We start from the raw sequence: 20,167 nt of genomic DNA on the forward strand, positions 1-20,167 counted from the left end.
TTACATATGTTAAAAGTTTTCATAGAAGAATGTTAAAAAGAAAATTGGTGATTGACTTTAAAACACACACACACACACACACACACAACCTGTCCTCCTCTCCCCTCCCATTGGTGGTACCATGGATAAAAAACTCAGAAAAACATCAAGCCCACTCTAGGTAAGTGCTCTGCCACTGAGCTACATCCTTAGTGTCTGCCTTTAACTTTCAAATAACTCTCCAATAGACAATCCTAAGGCTTTTCCACAGGCACACACATTTTTCATGAAGTTTTAATTGCTTTATAAATCTTCCATTGTTGTTAAAACTTATTTCTCACATATTGCTAAAAGGTCACATTCAGTGTCTATTGTTTGCATTGCACATTAGGAAGCAGGTAATATGTTGCTTTGTGGGTGATTTTTTTTTAAGCCATATATATTTATTTAGCCTTGGACAAGTCTCCCCTTCCACAGAGGGAAGACTGGACTCTTTGGCAGCATCTTTTCTCCACTAAGGGGAAGGAAAAATAGAGGGGGGGGAATCAAAGAACCCAAGTGCAATGGGTTACACCTGTAATCCTAGCTACTTGGAAGGCAGAGATCAGGATTGTAGTTAGTTCTAAGCCAGCCAAGGCAAAAAGACGCATCTCAATCAGTAAAATGGGAGAAGTATGCATTTGTAATCCTAGCTACACAGAAGGCCATAACATAGGTAGGGGAGTCTAAGTCAAATCATTCTGAGGCAAAGATGCAAGACCTTACTAGGGTAATGAACTGTGAGGCCAAGACTAAAGAAGACAAAAAGACCAGAACGAAGAGCCTGGCATAGGGGGATCCTGCTCTTTCTTTGGGAATGTCTGTTTACTCCAAAGAGAAGACTAATCTTGAAAGAATAACTAGTAACAATCTTTCTAGAACTTTCTCCTATCAAGAGGTGCTACTGTTTTCCTTGGTTAGACAGCTTTCTGAAGCTGTCCTGACAAAAAGAATGTGGCAAATGAGACACCAAGGGGCTTCAGTGCTAGGTCAGCAACAGCAAAATGTACTTTGACACTAGGACAACTATGCTACCAGGTACCCCAGGCTGTAGGTGTTCTGGTCTAAAAATCCTAATGTTCTAGTCAACAAACAGCTTTATCCAGGCATGTGGGGGAACAAGCTATCAAATGATTTCAGTCTCCAGTCTTCTGGCCGATGTATAAACATTGTGGAGTAGACACAAACCATCCCTGCTGCATGCTGACCACATTCTTGACCCACATAATAAATGGTAAGCATAATAAATGGTTGTTTGACGATCTGAGTTGTATTCCCTTGGAAGATTTCTACAAACTAACATTTATAAATCAGACAGGGGAAAAAAAGAACTACCTAGGCCCAGATGCTTTCATTTTTTTAAAAAACATGGTCAGGCCTAGGGGTGTTAAAGAGTTCCTGAAGCTCTAGTGAAGGCTGCATACTCTCTGGGCTTTGGTTTCTTCCTGTGTCTCCCTACTAGACAACAATGCCCTCAGTAACAGGTGGCAGTGTCATGGTACATTGGAGTACACAGACTGTATGCTGGGAACAGAGTGGAGGGCCAAGCTGGTGCCTCTGCTGACTGGGAGGCTTCAATTGGGATGCAGTGGAGCTGGGGGGGGGGGGTCTCTAGTTCATAGTTCTTTGGGCAAAGTTTTTCCATCCTCTGTGTTGGGCAGATCTTTCATCCCTCTTTCTCTTTGTTCCAGTGCTCACCACAGTTCAGTAAGCAAGGTTCCCAAAGGCTTCTCCTCAAACACCCACAAATGAATGGTTGGTCACATGTGTCCTACTAGTCCTCCAATCCTCCCTGCAGGGCAACACAGAGCCGTCTCAGGACTTATTCCTGTTCCAGCTGGAGTCAATCTGGCTTTCAAATCCTGGTTTTGTCACATATTTGCTGTGACTATGGTCCTCAATTTTTTCTTCTATAAAGAGAGGTGATGCTACCAATCATGAGGAATAAGTGCAGTATTGGCCAAGTGTTCAGCATGGCTCTCGGAAGTGTGTGCACATACAGGGAATGTTTTTCATTGTGGTTCTTATTCGGTTTGTGCTTAAGTTTCATGCCATTTCTCCCCATAATCTTCCTAGGAGTTTTGAGAGAGTCCCTTAAAAGAGCTTTTGGGGGGGAGGGAAATGGGGACAAAAACATAAGGGGTATCAATGTTTGTGAAGTAATGCACCTTCTATCTGGAGAATATAATGTAACCATTATATTAATTACAATAAAAGTATGTTTAATATAAAAAAAAGAGCTTTCCTTAGTACCTATGTGGAAGCAGATAGGCCTCTACTATAAGAACCTACCTCCAGCCTCTACACAAAGATGGAAAATTCTGTTGCAGTATCTAGATGATTCTGCTTTAATATTTTATTTTATTGGGGGGGGGTGCTAGTGTTTGAACTCAGGGCCTCGTGCTTTCTAGGCAAGCACTCTACCACTTGAGTCACACCTTCAGTCCCCTCATGCTTGCATTTTTCAGGCTAGTTTGTGTAAAATAACCATTTTAAAGTCTTCCAAGTTTATTTACAACCAGGCTCTGCATTCTTAGACCCCTCCCAACTTCTCAGCTTCACCCAGAGAGGGAAGGAGTTGGATGGAGTGACCCTTCTGCCAAGTCCAGGATAGAAGATCTCCCCAAAGCTTCTAGAAGCTCTTCACTTCTTCTGGGCTTGTGCTCTGGCCCGTTGAATCTTGTCAGCTGTGGCCCCGTCTGTGGCTCCAGTGCAGTGTGACAATACAAGGCTCAGTTCAGTCTCATTCCGGTGCTCAATGGCTACATCTGCAGCCTGAGCCACATCACTGTTGTTTGAGCAGGAGAGGAGATGGTGTTGGGGCTGCCCAAGAGCAACAACCCTGCCTCTTATCAACCCACTGGTTTAGCTGCCTCCCCCCATGGGGCCCTTATTTGACATACCCAACAAGAAGCAAAGCCTTGACCTTTTGCTCAGGACCCACACGGGAAGCATACTTCTTGGCCTCATATTTGTTGTGCTGTTTCATGCAGATCTCCACAAAGGGCTTTGAAGGCAAGGGAAGGGAAAACAAAGCAGACCCCTAGTCTTCTCTGACAAAATTCCAATGGATATATTGGCTGTACATATTTTATACACTAAATAGTATATGTAGTTCCTTTCCCATCTTCACAAGAATTGCTGTGATTTCAACATTCTTTTCTTTCTTTCTTTCTTTCTTTTTTTTTTTTTGCCAGTCCTGGGCTTGAGTTCAGGGCCTGAGCACTGTCCTTGGACTTTCTCAAAGCTAGAGCTCTACCACTTGAGCCTCAGCACCACTTCTGGCTTTTTTCTATGTATGTGGTACGGAGGAATTGAACCTGGGTCATTGTGCATGCTAGGCAAGCACTACCACTAGGCCAAACTCCCAGCCCCTGATTTCAACATTCTTAGAGAAGGAACAATCTAAAGCAAAGATCCATTAGAGCCTTGAAACTAATTTTAACTATCTACAATAGGATGACTTCTCAGGTCCTGTGTCTTCTCTCATAATGAAACTTGCACTCTACTTCTCTGTACCATCTGCCACAAGAAATAACCTGATATCCTCCCTGGACTCTTCCTCCCCTTTCTACCCCTAACTTAAGCAGGACTTCCCTGAAGGCACATGATATCCCATGGTCCTCCTCATGCTCTTTAGCACCTGCTCAGGGTCAATCTCCAGTGCATCTAGAACAGTACGTGGTGTCTTCCCACTTTCTCATGGACACAAAAAGTATTAGCTAAGGACTTGGGTCAGCTTGTTCAGCTGTTACCTATTCGGTAACATGTATGGGCCATCCTGCCAGTCACCCTGCCTAATTCCTTGCCAAGGACTACCCTTACTGGTGGTAGGGGGATGAGGGAAGATCTCACCAGGTAGCCAATGGGTGATTTCTTGCTCTTGGAAAACTTCTCTAGCTCCTCCCAGTCTTCCAAATCTGCCAAAGCAGTCAGCTTCAGCCACCAGAGTCTACAGGGAAGTTGGACTTGAATGTACTGCATGCAGGAGAGACAGGTGGTTCTAGGACAACCCACAACCCACGTCCTCGTTTACCTCTTGTCAGGAATGCGGAAGTCACGTGCCAGCTGCTCTGCACGCTTATTGTGGCCACCAAGGATGAGAGTAGTGACTGTGTCATGTAGAGACAAGTCTAGGAAGTGACCCCCCAGCTCATCTTCTAGACGCCGTTGTAGCCGTAGGAGCCGCATTTGATCCTCTGTAGCCTGGGAACCAAGATAAAGCAGCCTGGGGATGGACAGGAAGGACAAGGAGGGAAGTCCAAGAAAAGATGACAAGACTCAGAAAAAAGGCTAGCCAAACCTTGGCTGCAAACTCATTCTTGGCCTTGTAGAAGGCATCAGCTGCTGTCTGTAGGGCTGCTACTCGTCCCTCGATACGCTATAAAGACAGAGGTGGATTAGGTTCACAGTGCACAGGGGCCTTGGCCCTCCCAGCCCAGGTGACAGTTTTCCCCCCAATCCATATGCCTACAGTCGGTTGGGTCAGCCTTATAGCAAAGGGATATGGTTCAGATATTCTAGGGGGATGGCTAGCTCCTCTGAGATCATGTCTTCTCAGACTCTCCCTCAATGATAATGATGATGACCAGATGTGGTGTGTACTAGTGTGGGGGGGTCTAGGTTCCTGAAGAAGGAACCACATAAGGAATCCTAGCCCACCATGACCTCAGACCTCTTCTGCTGCATAGCTGGCTCGGACGTGGAAGCTGCCCAACTCCTGGTGATTGTCATCCTGATTGTAAAGGTCCTTCAGTGTCTCTAGCTCCTGATGCTTACAGAACTAGATAAGATAATTAGTCAGCAAAGTCAACTCAAGAACTCAAGAGACTCCATCCTCCCTGCTTTCCACGTACCTGTCGGTACAAACTCAGGGCCATGGGCTGATTCCTGAGGGTCATGAAAAAGTCTCCTCGGTTTAACTCATTTTTCAGGTGCAGCAACACTGTGAAAACTGTGGGACAAGGAAAATGCAACTTCCAGACTGGCCCTCCTCAGTGAAGGAACCCTACTTAGCCCTCACCTAAACTCTGCTTACCCAGGTCTGTGTCCCCACTCTCAATAGCCTTGCTAAGTGCTAGTTTGCTCCTCTTCATCTTTAGGAGGAGGGGCACCTGCTCCCCTGAGCGCGGCTCATACTCCAGCAGCTGTGGGATGGGGAAGACAGCACAAAGGGAAAGAAAAAGCTGGTGTGAGAGCATTGAACACTCACATCAGCATGCCTGGGGAGGGCTGTATGCCTCTACCTTGATAGCTAGCTCCGTGCGGCCACAGCCATAGGCCCTCGCAGCAATGTCAGAGTATGAGACACCAGGTGTATCCCCCAGCTTCTGATTAATGGCGCGTGCAACATCCTCATCGGACACATCCTTCTGTTGTACCTGTAAGGTATGTTGTAGGGTATAATACAAATCTGGATCTCATCCCTGCCCCCTCCAGAGTACCCTCAATCAGAACCTTCACTTCTATACTTTGTGTTTCCTGTACTTTAGTAGGAACTGAAATTATCTCAGTGCCCCTGGACCTCACCCCATATCCTTGCCTTGTAGCAGGCCCAGTGAGCCAGTATCCTGCTCACACCCTGAACTTCAGGAAGACGCAGGTATTCACATATCTGGATGGCCAAAGGGTAAAGCCTTCGCAACACAAGCCTAGAGACAAGAACACAAAGGCGCAAGGGTAAGATGAGAAAGCTAGAGAAGGAAGAGCAGACCCAGCCTATGTGACCTTAAAGACCCCACTGAAAGCTATAGGAGCCACCCACCTCTAGCCCTGCTCTAGTACCCCTGGGTTTGTTGTACCTGTCCAGCAGCACCTGGATGGTGAGCTGCTTATATCTTTATTTTCTTTGGTTAAGGATCCAGCTGTAAATAAAAGCCTATTTGCCAGGGTCAGGTACTGGTGGGTCCCACCTGTAAGTCTAGCTACTCAATAAGTTGAGATCTAAGAATCAATTTAAAGCCAGCCCAGACAGTAAAGTCGTATCTCCAATTAATCCCCCCCCCAAAAAAAAATCCAGGAATGGGGCTGTGGTTCATGTAGTAGAGCACTAGCCTAGAGCACAAAAGCTCAGGGACAGTGCCCAGGCCCAGAGTTCAAGTGCCAGGAATGGCATAAATTTAAAAAGCCTGTTTTCCAACGGTCTATCTGGCCATATCTCCAACTCCTTCTCCTGCCACACCCAGCTCATATGCCTTCTCCACGTGCATGGGGATACTGGCTATAGGTGAGAGGGATCCCAATGTGGTAGTCTCGAACAGCATTGAGTACACGCAGGTCCTGGCACATGTGCACGAAGCTGTCTGGTGGAAATCTGTCCAGGAAACACTTTCCAAAGGAGGCTGCCTAAGAAGAGCCAAAGGGTAATGGAAGAGAGCTTCCCATGCTACTCAGGCCACTCTTCCCAGGCTTCCCTCCCTGAGATCTCCCTCCAGGACAACCCTAAGAAGACTCTTCTGCATGTCTGGCCGGTGTTCATGTCCTGCGGCTTCAATGCACTGCTGCACAGCCTGGGTCAGCTGCCCCAGCTCCTGGATCTCCCGCAGGTATTCATCTGCCTTCTGGCTCTCTTTCTGTGGAGGAAAGCCCGAAGATGGAGCATCATGACAGGAGATATCCCAATTCTGGCCCTGAGTTTCTCTTAACTGGTAGCTGCATAGGCCAGAGATCAGCCCTCAATTCTATCTATTGAGCCTGGGGTTCCTACAATTGCCCCCTGGGGGGAGATGGAAAGGGGACTTAACACCTCCAATAGTGCCAACTTGTGCCTGGCTGGGAAGAGAGGAGGCACTGTGTCCTATCCCAACACATGTCAGATACTACTCCTATAAGCCCACCAGCCCAGGCAGGTGTCTCGTCAAAATCCCTCTCTTGAGAGGTGGCACCTAAGTGTTCCCACACACACCAAGAAAGAGACAAGGGGTTGAACCAATCAGGGGAAAGGGATGGAGAACCTAATGGGGCCTGGAAAGAAGCCTGGGGATCTACCTCATACTCCTTCTGGGCCTCCAATAGCAGCGCTCCAGGGGCCATTGAAGCAATTTTGAAGATCTCTTCACTGGCCACTGGGGGAGGAAATTGGTGAGTGAATAAGAGACAAAACCCACAGCTCTACCTCAAAATCCAGAACCTACTTGTCATAGTCCAGGACAGTAGGGAGAAGGAGGCTGGGCCAGGAAAGGTCAGGAGACCTGCCCTGGGTTATGCAGCGCACTTATGGGGGCCTTACCTGGCACCTCATGCAGGAATTCATGGGTGCTGCGGGAGAAGATTCGGACCCCATCAAGTTCAGGCACCAGGTAGGAGTCCTCATCTAGCACAAACCTAAGCAAAGTCAAGGCTCCCAAGGGCATTTCAAGATAGGGTAGGGCAGATGACCCTTCTTTCCCCCTCTCACCAAATAGGCAGCCCTTTAAGGATACTGGATGCTTTCAGGCGCATCACCCACCACCATCAAGCACCTTTCCCAGGCCACCACGACAGCCCTCTCCTTGCTGCGAGGATGACTGCACCTGTGGGCAATACCACCTATGTCTGAGATCCTTGTAGGATAGCAGGCTCACAGCCATGTCTCCATCACTGTTTGTATTTCTTTGCCTTGGATAGCTCTGAACATTCTCATACCCCTTATCCCATTCCTCTGGCTATATGCTGCCCTGTCTACTTCCCCCTCAGTCCTATGCTGCCAGCTCCTGTGAGCAGCCCCCTGTGGACAATGGTATAAATTTACAACAGCAGAGAAGGGGAGACCCATACTCCACTTAGTTTTACCAATACAGGAGGAAACAAAATATCCCAGAAATGAAAGCCATATCCCAGCCCCAACCCCAAGAACGCTCCTACCCTCACCAGACCATCTGCTTTGGAGGTGCCCGGATATTGCAGTTGAATTCACACAGCTTCTCCTGAAAGGGTGCAGACATGTCATAGTCTCATCCAGCAGATACTAGTCTACTTGAAAAACCCCTTGCTACCAATACATTTTCCCTGGACAAGGCATGGTACCCCTTGTTGTCCTAGTATCACACCTTGAGTGATGCTGTCCCCATCCAGATGTAGCCTGTGTCTGTGAAAAGGGCCAGGTGTCGGTAGGTGAAGGAGACAGCCATCTGCAGGAAGCTGCTCACTCCTGGGGGTAGGCCAGGGGGGGTCTGGAGCACAGAAGGAGAGGATACCAGACAGACTGACTTCTCAGAGTCAGATAGACTGGCTCAGAGGACACTAGACTTCTCTTTGCCTCTCCCAGCCCTCTATTTGTTACACTCCTCACCACTGCAGAGCAGGCTCCATGGTCAAGGAGATAAAGATCTGGCCCCACAGCCAAAAGAATGTGTGCCACTCGATCTTGGCACAGTGTAGTCCAGCATGAGGGTGCACTTTGCAGACCTACAACCAGGGAAGGGGACAATCTGAATCACTGGACCCCACCGCTTCTGCCTCTGCTGGTCCCAAAGACTAGAAGCACATCAGTCATACTGAATGGTTATCTCAGTCAGGCAGGGCTCACCTGGCACTTCTGGCATCCGCCGGAGTTTAAGGTCGCCCACATTGGCACTCAAGGTAAAACGATGGGCTCCTGTAAGGATGGCTACCCCAGAACCAAACTCTGTGTGAAAGATGCGGGCATCCAGAACCCGGTTCTGGAGTACCTCCTGGAGAAAAGGGTCATGGGTTGAGCATTCCACTGAGTCATAAATTCCATCCACCAACCCCATCCCCCATGGACCCCTACATTGCCCATGCTGAAGTGTCTCCGGAAGTCACCGTGAAGTCCATAAACGAGTACTGCACCATCTTCCTGCACACAGAGAAGTTCCTCCTCAGCTGACCAGCCTAGGGACACCACAGGCCCACTCTTCCACTGCAGAGTAGAGAGGTTTCTGAGGTTATCCATGGGATTGGAAAGCATTACCCAGCACACAACCCAAAGGCAGTCTGGGAAGCTCACCAGCAGGCTGGCCAGAGGCATGCCAGACGCAGAGTAGATCTCAAGTACTGGCCTCACACTGACAGTTTTCTCTTTCTTCCAAGGGTTCCTCAGTAGTGCTGCAATTTGAGAAGACATTTTTCTTCTAGACCTATACATTTCACATGGGGCAGGCCTCACCCTGACATCCAGAATTAAAAGAACCACAGCACAGTGAATTGGCAGAAAACAACTTGACAGCAAATCCCCAGGAGTCAAGGGCCTTGAGTTCATCCCTGGGTTCCAGAGCATGTAACGGTGAAAGAACAACATACCAATGGGGCCCCCATAAGGTGCAGCAGCCACCAGGCAGTCCCTGAGTTCCTCCTTCAGGTCCCAGTCCATGCTGTACAGTTCATATTTCCTGTCCACACAGAGAAGAGCAGATTAACTTCTTCATGAATCTGCATCCAGTGAACCTCAGAGGAATCACTTCCATCTGTCCTCCACACAGCAGTAAAGGCATCCCAGAAGAGGAGAAAAGGATGGTAACTAGAAACTGACCACATGCTGGCCTACGGATAGCAGCAAAGAATCAGAGGGTGTTGGCAAGGAAGTATGTGGTTTTTGAGGCAAGTGTCCAAGACTGGCAAGAGCTCCTCAGAAAGGCAGACTATGTGGCCAATATCCAAAGCACACACTGAGATAGAGGGAGGGCAGGTGGCTGGTTCGAGGTGATATTAGTGGGGATTAAGACCCCTGGAAAAGGGGTCAAGGTAGGAAGACCTCCTTCCATTTCTGGTTCTTAACAATGGTGTTAGGCATTTTTAACCTTGGGGTCCACCTACGCTTACCAACCAAATGCATTTTAGAGGCTCTACGCTACCAGTGCCTGAAAGACATCTAAGAGGACTATTTCAGTGAGATGGGGCTGAGGTGAGACATGCAATTAATGTTAGTTTGTGAATATTTGGCTTAAAGGAGATAATGAAATCACAAGCAGGCTTGAGATACAACATGCCTATAATCCAAGATGTAAGTAAATAAAGATATCAATAAACCTATAAGATAGAATAAACTAGCTATTACAAAATAGCAGCAAAGACATCTCAAAATGCACAAGAATTCTGCTAAAAATCTTCCCCCAACATTTTACAAGAATGCACAAACTAATGGAGGGACAAAAGGTGAACAAATAAGCCAGGTACTGGTGGCTCACACCTGTAATCCTAGCTACTCAGGAAGGTAAGATATGAGGATCACAGTTCGAAACCAGCCCAGGCAGAAGAGTCTGTGAGACTCTTGCCATCAATTAATCATCAGAAACCCAGAAATGGAGCTGTGTCTCAAAGTAGTAGAACACTAACCTTGAACCAAAGAGATCAGGGACAGAATCCAAGCCCCAAGTTCAAGCCCCATGATTGATCCAAAAAAAAAAAAAAAAAGGAGAGGAAAAAAAAAGGTGGACAAATGCAGCAATGGTACTCACTGGACACTATGTTGAAAATGAACTATAGAACTAATGTGTGGGGATGGGAGGAAAAAACTAGTGGAGAGTGAGGGAAGGATGTCATTGACTTATATAACTGTAAACCTCCTCTGCACATTACCTTTATAGTAACAATAAAAATTTTAAAAGGAATAACACACAAACTGATTCTGATGCTCATGGGGTGTATGTGTGGGGGGAGGGGTTGCCTGAAAGGAAATATTGGAAGATAAAAAATATAGCTGAGTTCTTAAGAGGCTGAGATCTGAGTATCACAGTTTGAACCCTGCCCAGGCAGGAAAGAACACTGTTAAGTGGTACTGTGGCTCAATGCAGTAGAGCACTAGCCTTGAGCAAGAGTTCAGGGACAACATCAGAGTTCTGAGTTCAAGCCCTATGACTGACAAAAAAAGAAAAAAAGAAAAGGAAAAAATATATAAGTAAATATAAATCAGACAGTAAACATACTATATGAATTAACTTAAAACTATTGTCTTGGCATAGGAATAAACAAATAGATCTGTGGACAATGAACAAATGGATCAAAAGGACAATGTTCAAAAATACCTGGGAATTGAATATATAATAGGAACAGTACAATGGTACAAATTGACTTGAAATGAGACAATGGGCCATACGGGAAGAAACACGATAAGTGCTATTTCAAAATTTAATCTCCACAATAAGATATCTACCAGATGGGATTTAAGATTCAAATGTTAAAAAATGCCATATCAGAAAAAATATCTCAGATATTTTTATAATCTCAAAGTAGAAAAAAAAAGTTCCAGGCATGATACAAAACTCAAATCCACAAAGAAAAGACCAATAAATATATCCAAATGAAAGTTAAAACAATTCAGTATAATTTTACATATAAAAGATTAAAATAGTATATTCATATTTGCTTCTGATTAAAAAAAGAAAAGAAACTATGCCAGGCATGGTGGCTCATGCCTGAAATCCTAGCTACTTTGGAGATGGAGACTGGGAAGATCATAGATTGAAGTCAGGCAGAGGGAAAAAAATCTATGAGACCCTATCTCAACCAATAAAAGCTGGGCATAGTGGACACCTATGGTATCTAAGCTATGTAGGAAGCATAAATAAGATGATCATAGTCTAGGCTGGCCAGAACATAAATATGAGACCATATTTGAAAAAATAATTTATGAAAAAGGGCTAGGGATGGGCCAGGAGTTTGGCCTAGTGGTTAAAGTGCTTGCCTAGCATGCATGAAGACCCAGATTCGATTCCTCGGTACCACATACATAGAAAAAAGCCGGAAGTGGTGCTGAGACTCAAGTGGTAGAGCTCTAGCCTTGAGAAAACCCAAGGACAGTGCTCAGGCCCTGAGCTCAAGCCTAGGACTGGCAAAAAATAAAAACCAAGGACTTACTTTAAAAAAAAAAAAAAAGAAAAAGGGCTAGGGGCATGGCCCAAGTGGTACAGTGCCTACATAGCAAGTTAAAGACTCTGAGTTAAAATTTTAAAATCTAAAGACTCCATTAAAAGGAAGTGGCATGGCACTATGGCTCAGAATGGTAGAGTGTTAACCTTGAGCTGAACAGTTGAGGGACAGAGCCCAGGAACAGAGTTCAAGTCCCATGACCGACAAAAAAAAAAAAAAAACAACGAAAACACCAAAAAACCCTGCCAGACACTGGTGGTTCACACCTGTAATCCTGGCTACTCAAGAGGCTGAGATCTGAAGATGGAGGTTCAAAGCCAGCCCAGGCACCAAAGTTCATGGGACTCATCTCCAATTAACCACCAGAAAACTGCAAGTGGCACTGTGGCTCATGGTAGAGCCCTAGCCTTGACCTGAAGAGCTCAGGAACAGTGCTTAGGCCCAGAGTTCAAAACCAATAGTATAGCGGTATAGTATAACACTGAAAAAATCAGTAGCTTTTCTGTATATCAACAGTGAACTAGCTGAGAAAATAAATAGATTCTTATAGGTATAAAATTAACCATGGTGAAAAATCTCCACAAGGAAAAATATAAAACCTTAAAGAAAGTAGCTGGGGGGTGTGGGGGGGGGAGGGAAACGGGTACCAAGACATGTGAAAGGGTATCAATGTATGTGAATTAATGCACCTTCTATCTGGCAAATATCATGTAACCCTTTTACTAATTACAATAAAAAAAAAAAAAGAAAGTAGCTGCGTCTGGCTCCTGCTCTCACAGCCATTGCAGTACATTGAGCTCCATAGAGACAGCAGGGGCAAGTGTGAGCTGGACGGGCACCGAGCGACTCTGTGCCTCATGGAGGAAAAACTAAACATGGGCAAAGGAGATCCTAAGAAGCCGAGAGGCAAAATGTCATCATATACATTTTTTGTGCACACTTGCTTGGAGGAGCACAAGAAGAAGCACCCGGATGCTTCAGTCAACTTTTCAGAGTTTTCTAAGAAGTGCTCAGAGAAGTGGAAGACTATGTCTGCTAAAGAGAAAGGGAAATTTGAAGACATGACCAAGGTGGACAAGGCTCGTTATGAAAGAGAAATGAAAACTGACATCCCTCCTAAAGAGGAAACAAAAAAGAAGCTCAAGCATCCCAATGCACCCAAGAGGCCTCCTTCGGCCTTCTTCTTGTTCTGTTCTGAGTATCGCCCTAAAATCAAAGGGGAGCATCCTGGCCTGTCTATTGGTGATGTTGCAAAAAAAACTGGGAGAGATGTGGAACAACACTGCTGCAGATGACAAGCAGCCTTATGGGAAGAAGGCTGCTAAGCTGAAGGAAAAATACGAAAAGGATATTGCTGCCTACCGGGCTAAAGGAAAGCCTGGTGCAGCAAAAAAGGGGGTTGTGAAGGCTGAAAAGAGCAAGAAAAAGAAGGAAAAGGAGGAACATGAGGAAGATGAAGAGGATGAAGAAGAAGAGGAAGATGAAGAGGCTGAAGATGAAGAGGATGATGATGAATAAGTTGGTTCTAGCACAGTTTTTTTTCTTGTCTATAAAGCATTTAACCCCCCTGTACACAACTCACTCCTTTTAAAGAAAAAAAAATTGAAATGTAAGGCTGTGCAAGATTTGTTTTTAAATTGTACAGTGTCTTTTTTTGCATAGTTAACACACTACTGAATGTGTCTTTAGATAGCCCTGTCCTGATGGTCTTTTTAATAGCCACTAACCTTGCCTGGTACATATGGGGGTTGTAAATTGGCATGGAAATTTAAAGCAGGTTCTTGTTGGTGAACAGCACAAATTAGTTATATATAGGGACGGTAGTTTTTTTCATCTTCAGTTGTCTGACGCAGCTTATACAAAATAATTGTTGTTCTGTTAACTAAACACCACTCTGCAATTGCAAAAAAAAAGTTGCAGCTGTTTTGTTGACATTCTGAATGCTTCTAAGTAAATACAATTTTTTTATATAAAAAAAAACCTTAAAGAAAGAAACTAAAGACACTAGAAGATGGAAAGACCTTCCATGCTTACGGACTGGCAAAATTAATATAATAAAAATGGCCCGACTATCAAAATCCATCTGCAGATTCAACACAATACCTATCAAAACCCCAGTCATTCTTTGCAGAATGGAAAAATCCATCTGAAAATTCAGATGGAACTATGAATAGAAAACAAAAGCAATCTTAACCAAAAGAGAAAGAGAAACATAGGAGATAACACAGTGCCAAACTTCAAATTATATTACAGAGCCATTATAACAAAAATAGTATAGTACTGGAACAAAAACAGGCCCAAAGACCAACAGAAACAAGAACAGGAATAAAACCACACAGCTACTGCCACCTACTTTTTGATAAAAGAGCCAAAAACATACACTTGTGAAAAGGGAGCTTATTCAACAACTGGTACTGGAAAGCTGGAGTTTTCATATAAAGGAGGCTGAAATCTGAATTCTGTTTCTCACCCAGTACAAAAAATCAACTCCAAGTGGATAAAAAACAAATTAGGTGTAAATTTGAAAATTCTGGGGCTGGGATGTACCTCAGTGGCAAAGCGCTTGCCTAGCAAGTGCAACATCCTGGGTTTGATCCCCAGTGCCAAAAAAGAAAAGACAAAAAAATTAAAAAATTCTGAAACTACAAGAAAACATAGGGGAAAATTTGGAAGGCATAGGCACTGGTAATTACTTCTAAATAGTACCTTAATTGCCCAGAAAATAAGAGCAAGCATGGACAAATAGGACTGCATCAGATTAAATGGTTTTTGCAAAAGGAACAGTTACTAGAACTGAGATAACTCACAAATTGAAAGAAAGAAAATTGGCCGGGAGTTTGGCCTAGTGGTAGAGTGCTTGCCTAGCATGCACGAAGACCCAGATTCGACTCCTCGGTACCACATACATAGAAAAAAGCGAGAAGTGGTGCTGAGGCTCAAGTGGTAGAGCTCTAGCCTTGAGAAAGCCCAAGGACAGTGCTCAGGCCCTGCGCTCAAGCCCAGGACTGGCAAAAAAAAAAAAAAGAAAAAGAAAATTATTTGCACCTGACACCAATGGTTCATGCCTGTAATCCTAGCTATTCAGGAAGCTGAGATCTGAAGAAAATAATTACGAACTCAGCCATGCCAGGAAAGTCTGTGAGACTCTTTAATTAAACACCAAAAAGCCAGAAGTAGAGCTGTGGCTTATGCCTAAAGACCAGCACCAAAAAGGGGGGGTGGGGATGGAAGCAAGGCTCAGAGCACTGGCCTACCTAACGGCAAGCTCTCGGTTTATACCCCAATTACCACCACCACCACACCCCCAAATCTAGTATTTTTGAGAAATGGAATAATGAATACTTACAATATGTTCACTAAAACACAATTAGCTAAATAAACTATGACCATTCTGGAAAATGTTCTGTGCCCATTAACATAATTCTGTAGGTAATGACACACAATTGAACTTCTATGGTATCTTAAGTGAAACAAGTAGGTTGTAGTTCAACATGAACCATATAAGATTATTTATGCAACTCAAACCTGAACATACATCTTTGATCAGCATGTTTACATATGATCACATTTGTGTACAAATATACAGAAAAAAGTACAGAGGCATCCCCATGAAGCTAGAGACAGTGGGTACCTTTGCAAGGGTGGTGGAAGAGGAGAAATATAGTAATGTATTTGTATACTACGTACTTCCATATTACATGAATTTTTGAAACCTTGAATTTTGACATTTAGTTACTAAAATCACTGGAAAAAAACTGAGAGGAAAATATTCACATAGACTTGTTATCAACTGATTGTTATTCTGCTACAAGTTATGGATTCTGTGATAATGATGAGCATTCTTTCAAGCCTTTCTCCTGCATGTGAAATGTGATACCCAACTTTCTCAGCAGAGGGAGCTGGGAGAGTACTGGATGAGGACCTCCTGCTCTTCTGCAAACAGTGGCTGTCATCCAGCAGGAAGAGTGTGAGGGTACAAGCCTCAGTCCTGCACTTTGAAAACCCTGCCAGATCAATGTCTGCTGATTCTCTGGACAGTCACAGGGCTCCAGGCTTCTTGCCCGTCTATCTGTTCTTCTGCACCCCAAGACGTCTGGCCATTAGCTGTACCACCTGCATCCTAGCATGTTTCCTTCATGTACTAATTCCCTTTACACACAACTAGTCACTGGCTGTGGCTTTCCTGACAGACATCTTTCCAGGCCCCTACCTGCACACCTACACTTGCTGCCTGTCCATACCCCAGGCAGCCATGGAGGCTTGCTTGCATGCCATACTCAATATTATGTATGAGCTCTGCTCAGGCAAACCAGTGAACTTCTCTCCATCTAGTGGACTGTAACTGTATTTTTTTCAACAGGGTCTGAACCTCTGTTTAGGGAGAGATCACCCTTTCAAATAGCCATTCCTTGAGTTCTCTCCTGCATCTCTAAGCTACCATATAAGGTTTTCTTTTCTTTTTTTTTTTTTTTTTTTTTGCCAGTCCTGGGCTTGAGCTCAGGGCCTGAGCACTGTCTTTGGACTTTCTCAAGGCTAGAGCTCTACCACTTGAGCCTCAGCACCACTTCTGGCTTTTTTCTATGTATGTGGTACCGAGGAATCGAACCTGGGTCTTCATGAATGCTAGGCAAGCACTTTAACCACTAGGCCAAACTCCCAGCCCCCATATAAGGTTTTCTTATAACTTAAACCCCCCCCCCTTTTTTTTTTTGCCAGTCCTGTGCTTGGGCTCAGGACCTGAGCTTTATCCTTGGGTTTTCTCAAGGCTAGAACTCTACCACTTGAGCCCCAGCACCACTTCTGGCATTTTTTCTATGTATGTGGTACAGAGGAATCCAATCTGGGTCTTCATGCATGCTAGGCAAGCACTCTACCACTAGGCCAAATTCCCAGCCCATAACTTAAACTTTTAAACCACAACTTAGCAATTTTTAAAATTAACTTCCCATATGTAAATCTCCTGACTGACTGGACCCAGACATAGACTTGCAGGGAGTGATCTCAAGAAGCAGATCATTAAATATGGAATTGGGCATTTCCTTTGTATATGCTATTCTTTATCACCACCCTGGATGGGGTATTATTATTTCTTTCAAAGTCTTTATTTCTGTCTCCCTTCCCCTCATCTCATCTATTAAATGCTCTTTTAGGTTATATATTCCTGCATCTTTTATAGTCAGTAGTATGATCAAATACTGCTATGTTACAGCTGCCTTGCCTGCTAACTATAAGCCAGTACATCTCCTGCTCTACTGGCAGACACAGCCTGGCAAAGGTTTGGTCAAGCTTATTAATGGGATTAACTCAAGTTACATTTTTTCTTGCATTTTTTATTGTAATTAGTAAAAGGGTTACATGATATTTGCCAGATAGAAGGTGCATTATTTCACATACATTGATACCCTTTCACATGTCTTGGTACCCATTTCCCTCCCCCCCCCCACCCCCTCAAGTTACATTTTTAGAATAAAAATGACTGGACATCTACAGCTCCAAAACAACTAGCCACCATTTTTTTCTCCTTGCCTTCCCAAACTCAAATAAGTTCTCCAGAATACCGCCGCCAATGTAAATAGAATCCCATACTGCAAAAAGGACTCAAACTGCAATGTCTCCCACCTATTTTCATTCACTCACTGCCTAGAATATGGATTAGAGCCTAGCTACGCGCACATAGGAACAAAACCTGCCCTTAAAGCATTTTCATTCTGATGGAGAAACTAGTATGTGCTCCTATTATTTCCTGTTTTCAAAAGAACCTTATACTTGAACACAGAATCTAAAACTAGAGTCTACCACTTACCCAATGTGGAACCCAGTCTTTATAGCCTGGTTCATCTGTCTGAGCTTCTCATCAGTAAGATGAGGCTCATCAGGATTCCCCCAACCTAACTGGATTGTTAAAACTTAAGCAAGTTGACCAGAAGTTTGGCCTAGTGGTAGAGTGCTTGCCCAGCATGCACGAAAACCAGGGTTCGATTCCTCGGTACCACATACATAGCCAGAAGTGATGCTGAGGCTCAAGTGGTAGAGTTCTAGCCTTGAGAAAATCCAAGGACAGTGCGCTGAGGCTCAAGTGGTAGAGTTCTAGCCTTGAGAAAATCCAAGGACAGTGCGCAGGCCCTGAGCTTAAGCCCAGGACTGGCAAAAAAAAAAAAAAAAAAAAACTTAAGCAAGTTAACAAAATACTTGGCATAGTGTCTAGTAGATAAAGTCTCAGTACATTAACAATTTAGAATATAAATATCCTCCACAGCAAGGCTCAGACTCCTAATTCTTTCTGCTGAATTCTTTGCTTGGTGCCACAGCTAAGGCCAGGTTAGCTACTCAGATCCATGTCTATGAACTCCACGTTCTTTTAAAATTTTATTGGTGAAGCCACAAAACTTAGATTTGATAAACAGGAATTCTGTGGTAATGAGGTTAGTTATCTCCAGTACTCTTTAACATGCCTGGACACGCAACAGGTATTTTCAAAAGTAAATATTTTTTAAAGTGTGTCAACTAGCCGGGTGCTGTGGCTCATGCCTGTAATCCTACTCAGGAGGCTGAGATCTGAAGATGGAGGTTCAAAGCCAGCCCAGGCACTAAAGACCCTGAGACTCTTTTCTCCAATTAACCACTAGAAAACCAGAAGTGTCGATGTGGCTCAAGGGTTAGGGTGGTAGCCTTGAACTGAAGAGCTTAGGGACAATGCCCAGGCCCTGGGGTAGGGTGGTAGCTGAAGAGCTCCAAAGACTACCACAAGACACTGGCTATCTTGGAAAACATTATATTATGAATTAAAAATTACATTTAAAAGTATGCAGAAGTGAGTGAGAATGGTAAATTCATTAGCAAAAAAAAAAGAATTCTATTTCTATTGAAATAGGACTCAAATGAAGTATTTTTGTGATCTTTGGGTGGTATCAATAAAACATTCCTTAAAATGTTTATTGAAGCCAAGTCTCCATGGCTCACCTAGCTACCAGGAGCGGAGACCTGAGGATCACTGTTCAAAGCCAGACCTGGAAGGAAAGTCCAAGAGACTTATCTCCAACTAACAACCAAAAAAAGAAAAAAAAAAAGAAAAAAAAAAACTACAAGTGGAGCTGTGGCTCAAATAGTAGAGTGCTAATGCTAACATATTGAGAGAAAAAAAAAACCCTCAAAGACAGCACAACAATCAGGCCCTGATTTCAAACTAAATAAATAATATTGAGCAAAATGCATGGTTCTAAATATAAATTGGAAATAAGTGCAAAACACATGACCTCAGAAACTTAGTTTAGCAGTTAAGAATCCCATAAAAAAAAAAATTGCCCTACTCTGCCTCACATAACAAACACAAGTGCTGAGGAGCCCTGTGAGGCCCACAAGATTCTACTGGAGGAAGGACCAAGGAGGGTTAGAAAGAAGGAGGAGCAAGACTTTCTTAGTGTGATATGAGGGAAATGGAAGTAACCACACAAGGCACTGCGGGTCCGTGCAAACAAGGAAAGCCACAAACTATCAAGCACCTCCGAGACTCTCGCTAATTCTCCAGGGCTGTAACAACAGAATTTGGGTTAAGGATAGCAAGTGACGTTGGCGAGACAAATACGAGCTGACCCATCCTAGAGACGTTGTACAAGCCATCTCACAGAGAGAAGTCACCATGAAGAAGTCTAGTCAGGGTAACGCTGTGATTCGCTTAAGGTTTCTGGACTCTTCAACTCCCACCGAGACGGATCCTCACTCGAGCTGCCCCTCCATGTACCCAGCCTTGGTCAGCACAATCACCCCGCCCGCCGGGCGAGTCCGCCCCCCTCCGAGCGCCCCTGTGGTCTGACTTCAGCAGCACTTTCCGGCAGAAGACTGGGCACTGGCTGTCACCGAGGGCGGCCTCCCCCAACGTGATCTGAGCATCCTTCCGGAAGCTGGCAGACCTAGGCTTGGGGTGGTCACCGCACCTGCCTCGATTTCCTTCTCTGAAGCAGGGGGAAGGCCCCTAGGGGGCCCCGTGTTCAGTGACCGGCTCGCAGAAAAGAGCGACCGCGGGGCGGACCCCAGAGTCCGCAGTGACGGGGACGAGCGCCGCCGGCCCCGCAGGGAGCCTCGAACCGGCTGACAAGGGGGGTAAGCCGGGCCGTGGGCGGGAGGACAGGGCGGCTCACCGGTAAAAGGCAGAGTCCCCGAGCGGGTTCCAGTTCGCCGTGTAGCAATCCATGGCTGTTGCCAGCAGCGGCGAGACAGCGCTGAGGGGGAAACGTCTACCCAGTGCAGGTTCCAGGCCGGCACTTCCGCTTCCGCCCGTCCGGGTCACGTGGCGAGGCCGCCGCCGCAGCCATCACGACTGTGGGCAGCCGCACTCTGTCGTTGCCGT

The 20,167-nt window shown here is 45.0% G+C and overlaps 1 protein-coding gene and 1 pseudogene across 1 annotated transcript; one reads left to right on the forward strand and one right to left on the reverse strand.

Annotated features, from left to right (window-relative positions):
• Window position 1: 1 nt before the first annotated feature.
• Vps16 (VPS16 core subunit of CORVET and HOPS complexes) lies at window positions 2-20,131 on the reverse strand. The gene is made up of 24 exons (XM_090352078.1): window positions 19,959-20,131; window positions 9,259-9,347; window positions 8,966-9,063; window positions 8,750-8,878; window positions 8,525-8,669; window positions 8,288-8,403; window positions 8,046-8,168; window positions 7,867-7,922; window positions 7,440-7,529; window positions 7,247-7,341; window positions 7,006-7,082; window positions 6,459-6,590; window positions 6,236-6,363; window positions 5,820-5,855; window positions 5,561-5,669; window positions 5,265-5,399; window positions 5,057-5,165; window positions 4,875-4,972; window positions 4,694-4,801; window positions 4,322-4,399; window positions 4,055-4,224; window positions 3,874-3,970; window positions 2,922-3,025; window positions 2-2,806 (listed from the first exon to the last, which is right to left on the reverse strand). The coding sequence occupies exons 1-24, from the start codon at window positions 20,009-20,011 to the stop codon at window positions 2,662-2,664; spliced, it is 2,520 nt and encodes an 839-aa protein (XP_090208204.1). The 5' UTR covers window positions 20,012-20,131; the 3' UTR covers window positions 2-2,661.
• Window positions 12,654-13,437, forward strand: LOC150050276 (high mobility group protein B1 pseudogene; annotated as a pseudogene).
• Window positions 20,132-20,167: the final 36 nt, after the last annotated feature.

The sequence above is a fragment of the Megascapheus bottae genome, chromosome 18 (genome assembly GCF_031878675.1).
Source record: "Megascapheus bottae isolate mThoBot1 chromosome 18, mThoBot2.hap1, whole genome shotgun sequence".
NCBI classification, from domain to species: Eukaryota; Metazoa; Chordata; class Mammalia; order Rodentia; family Geomyidae; genus Megascapheus; species Megascapheus bottae.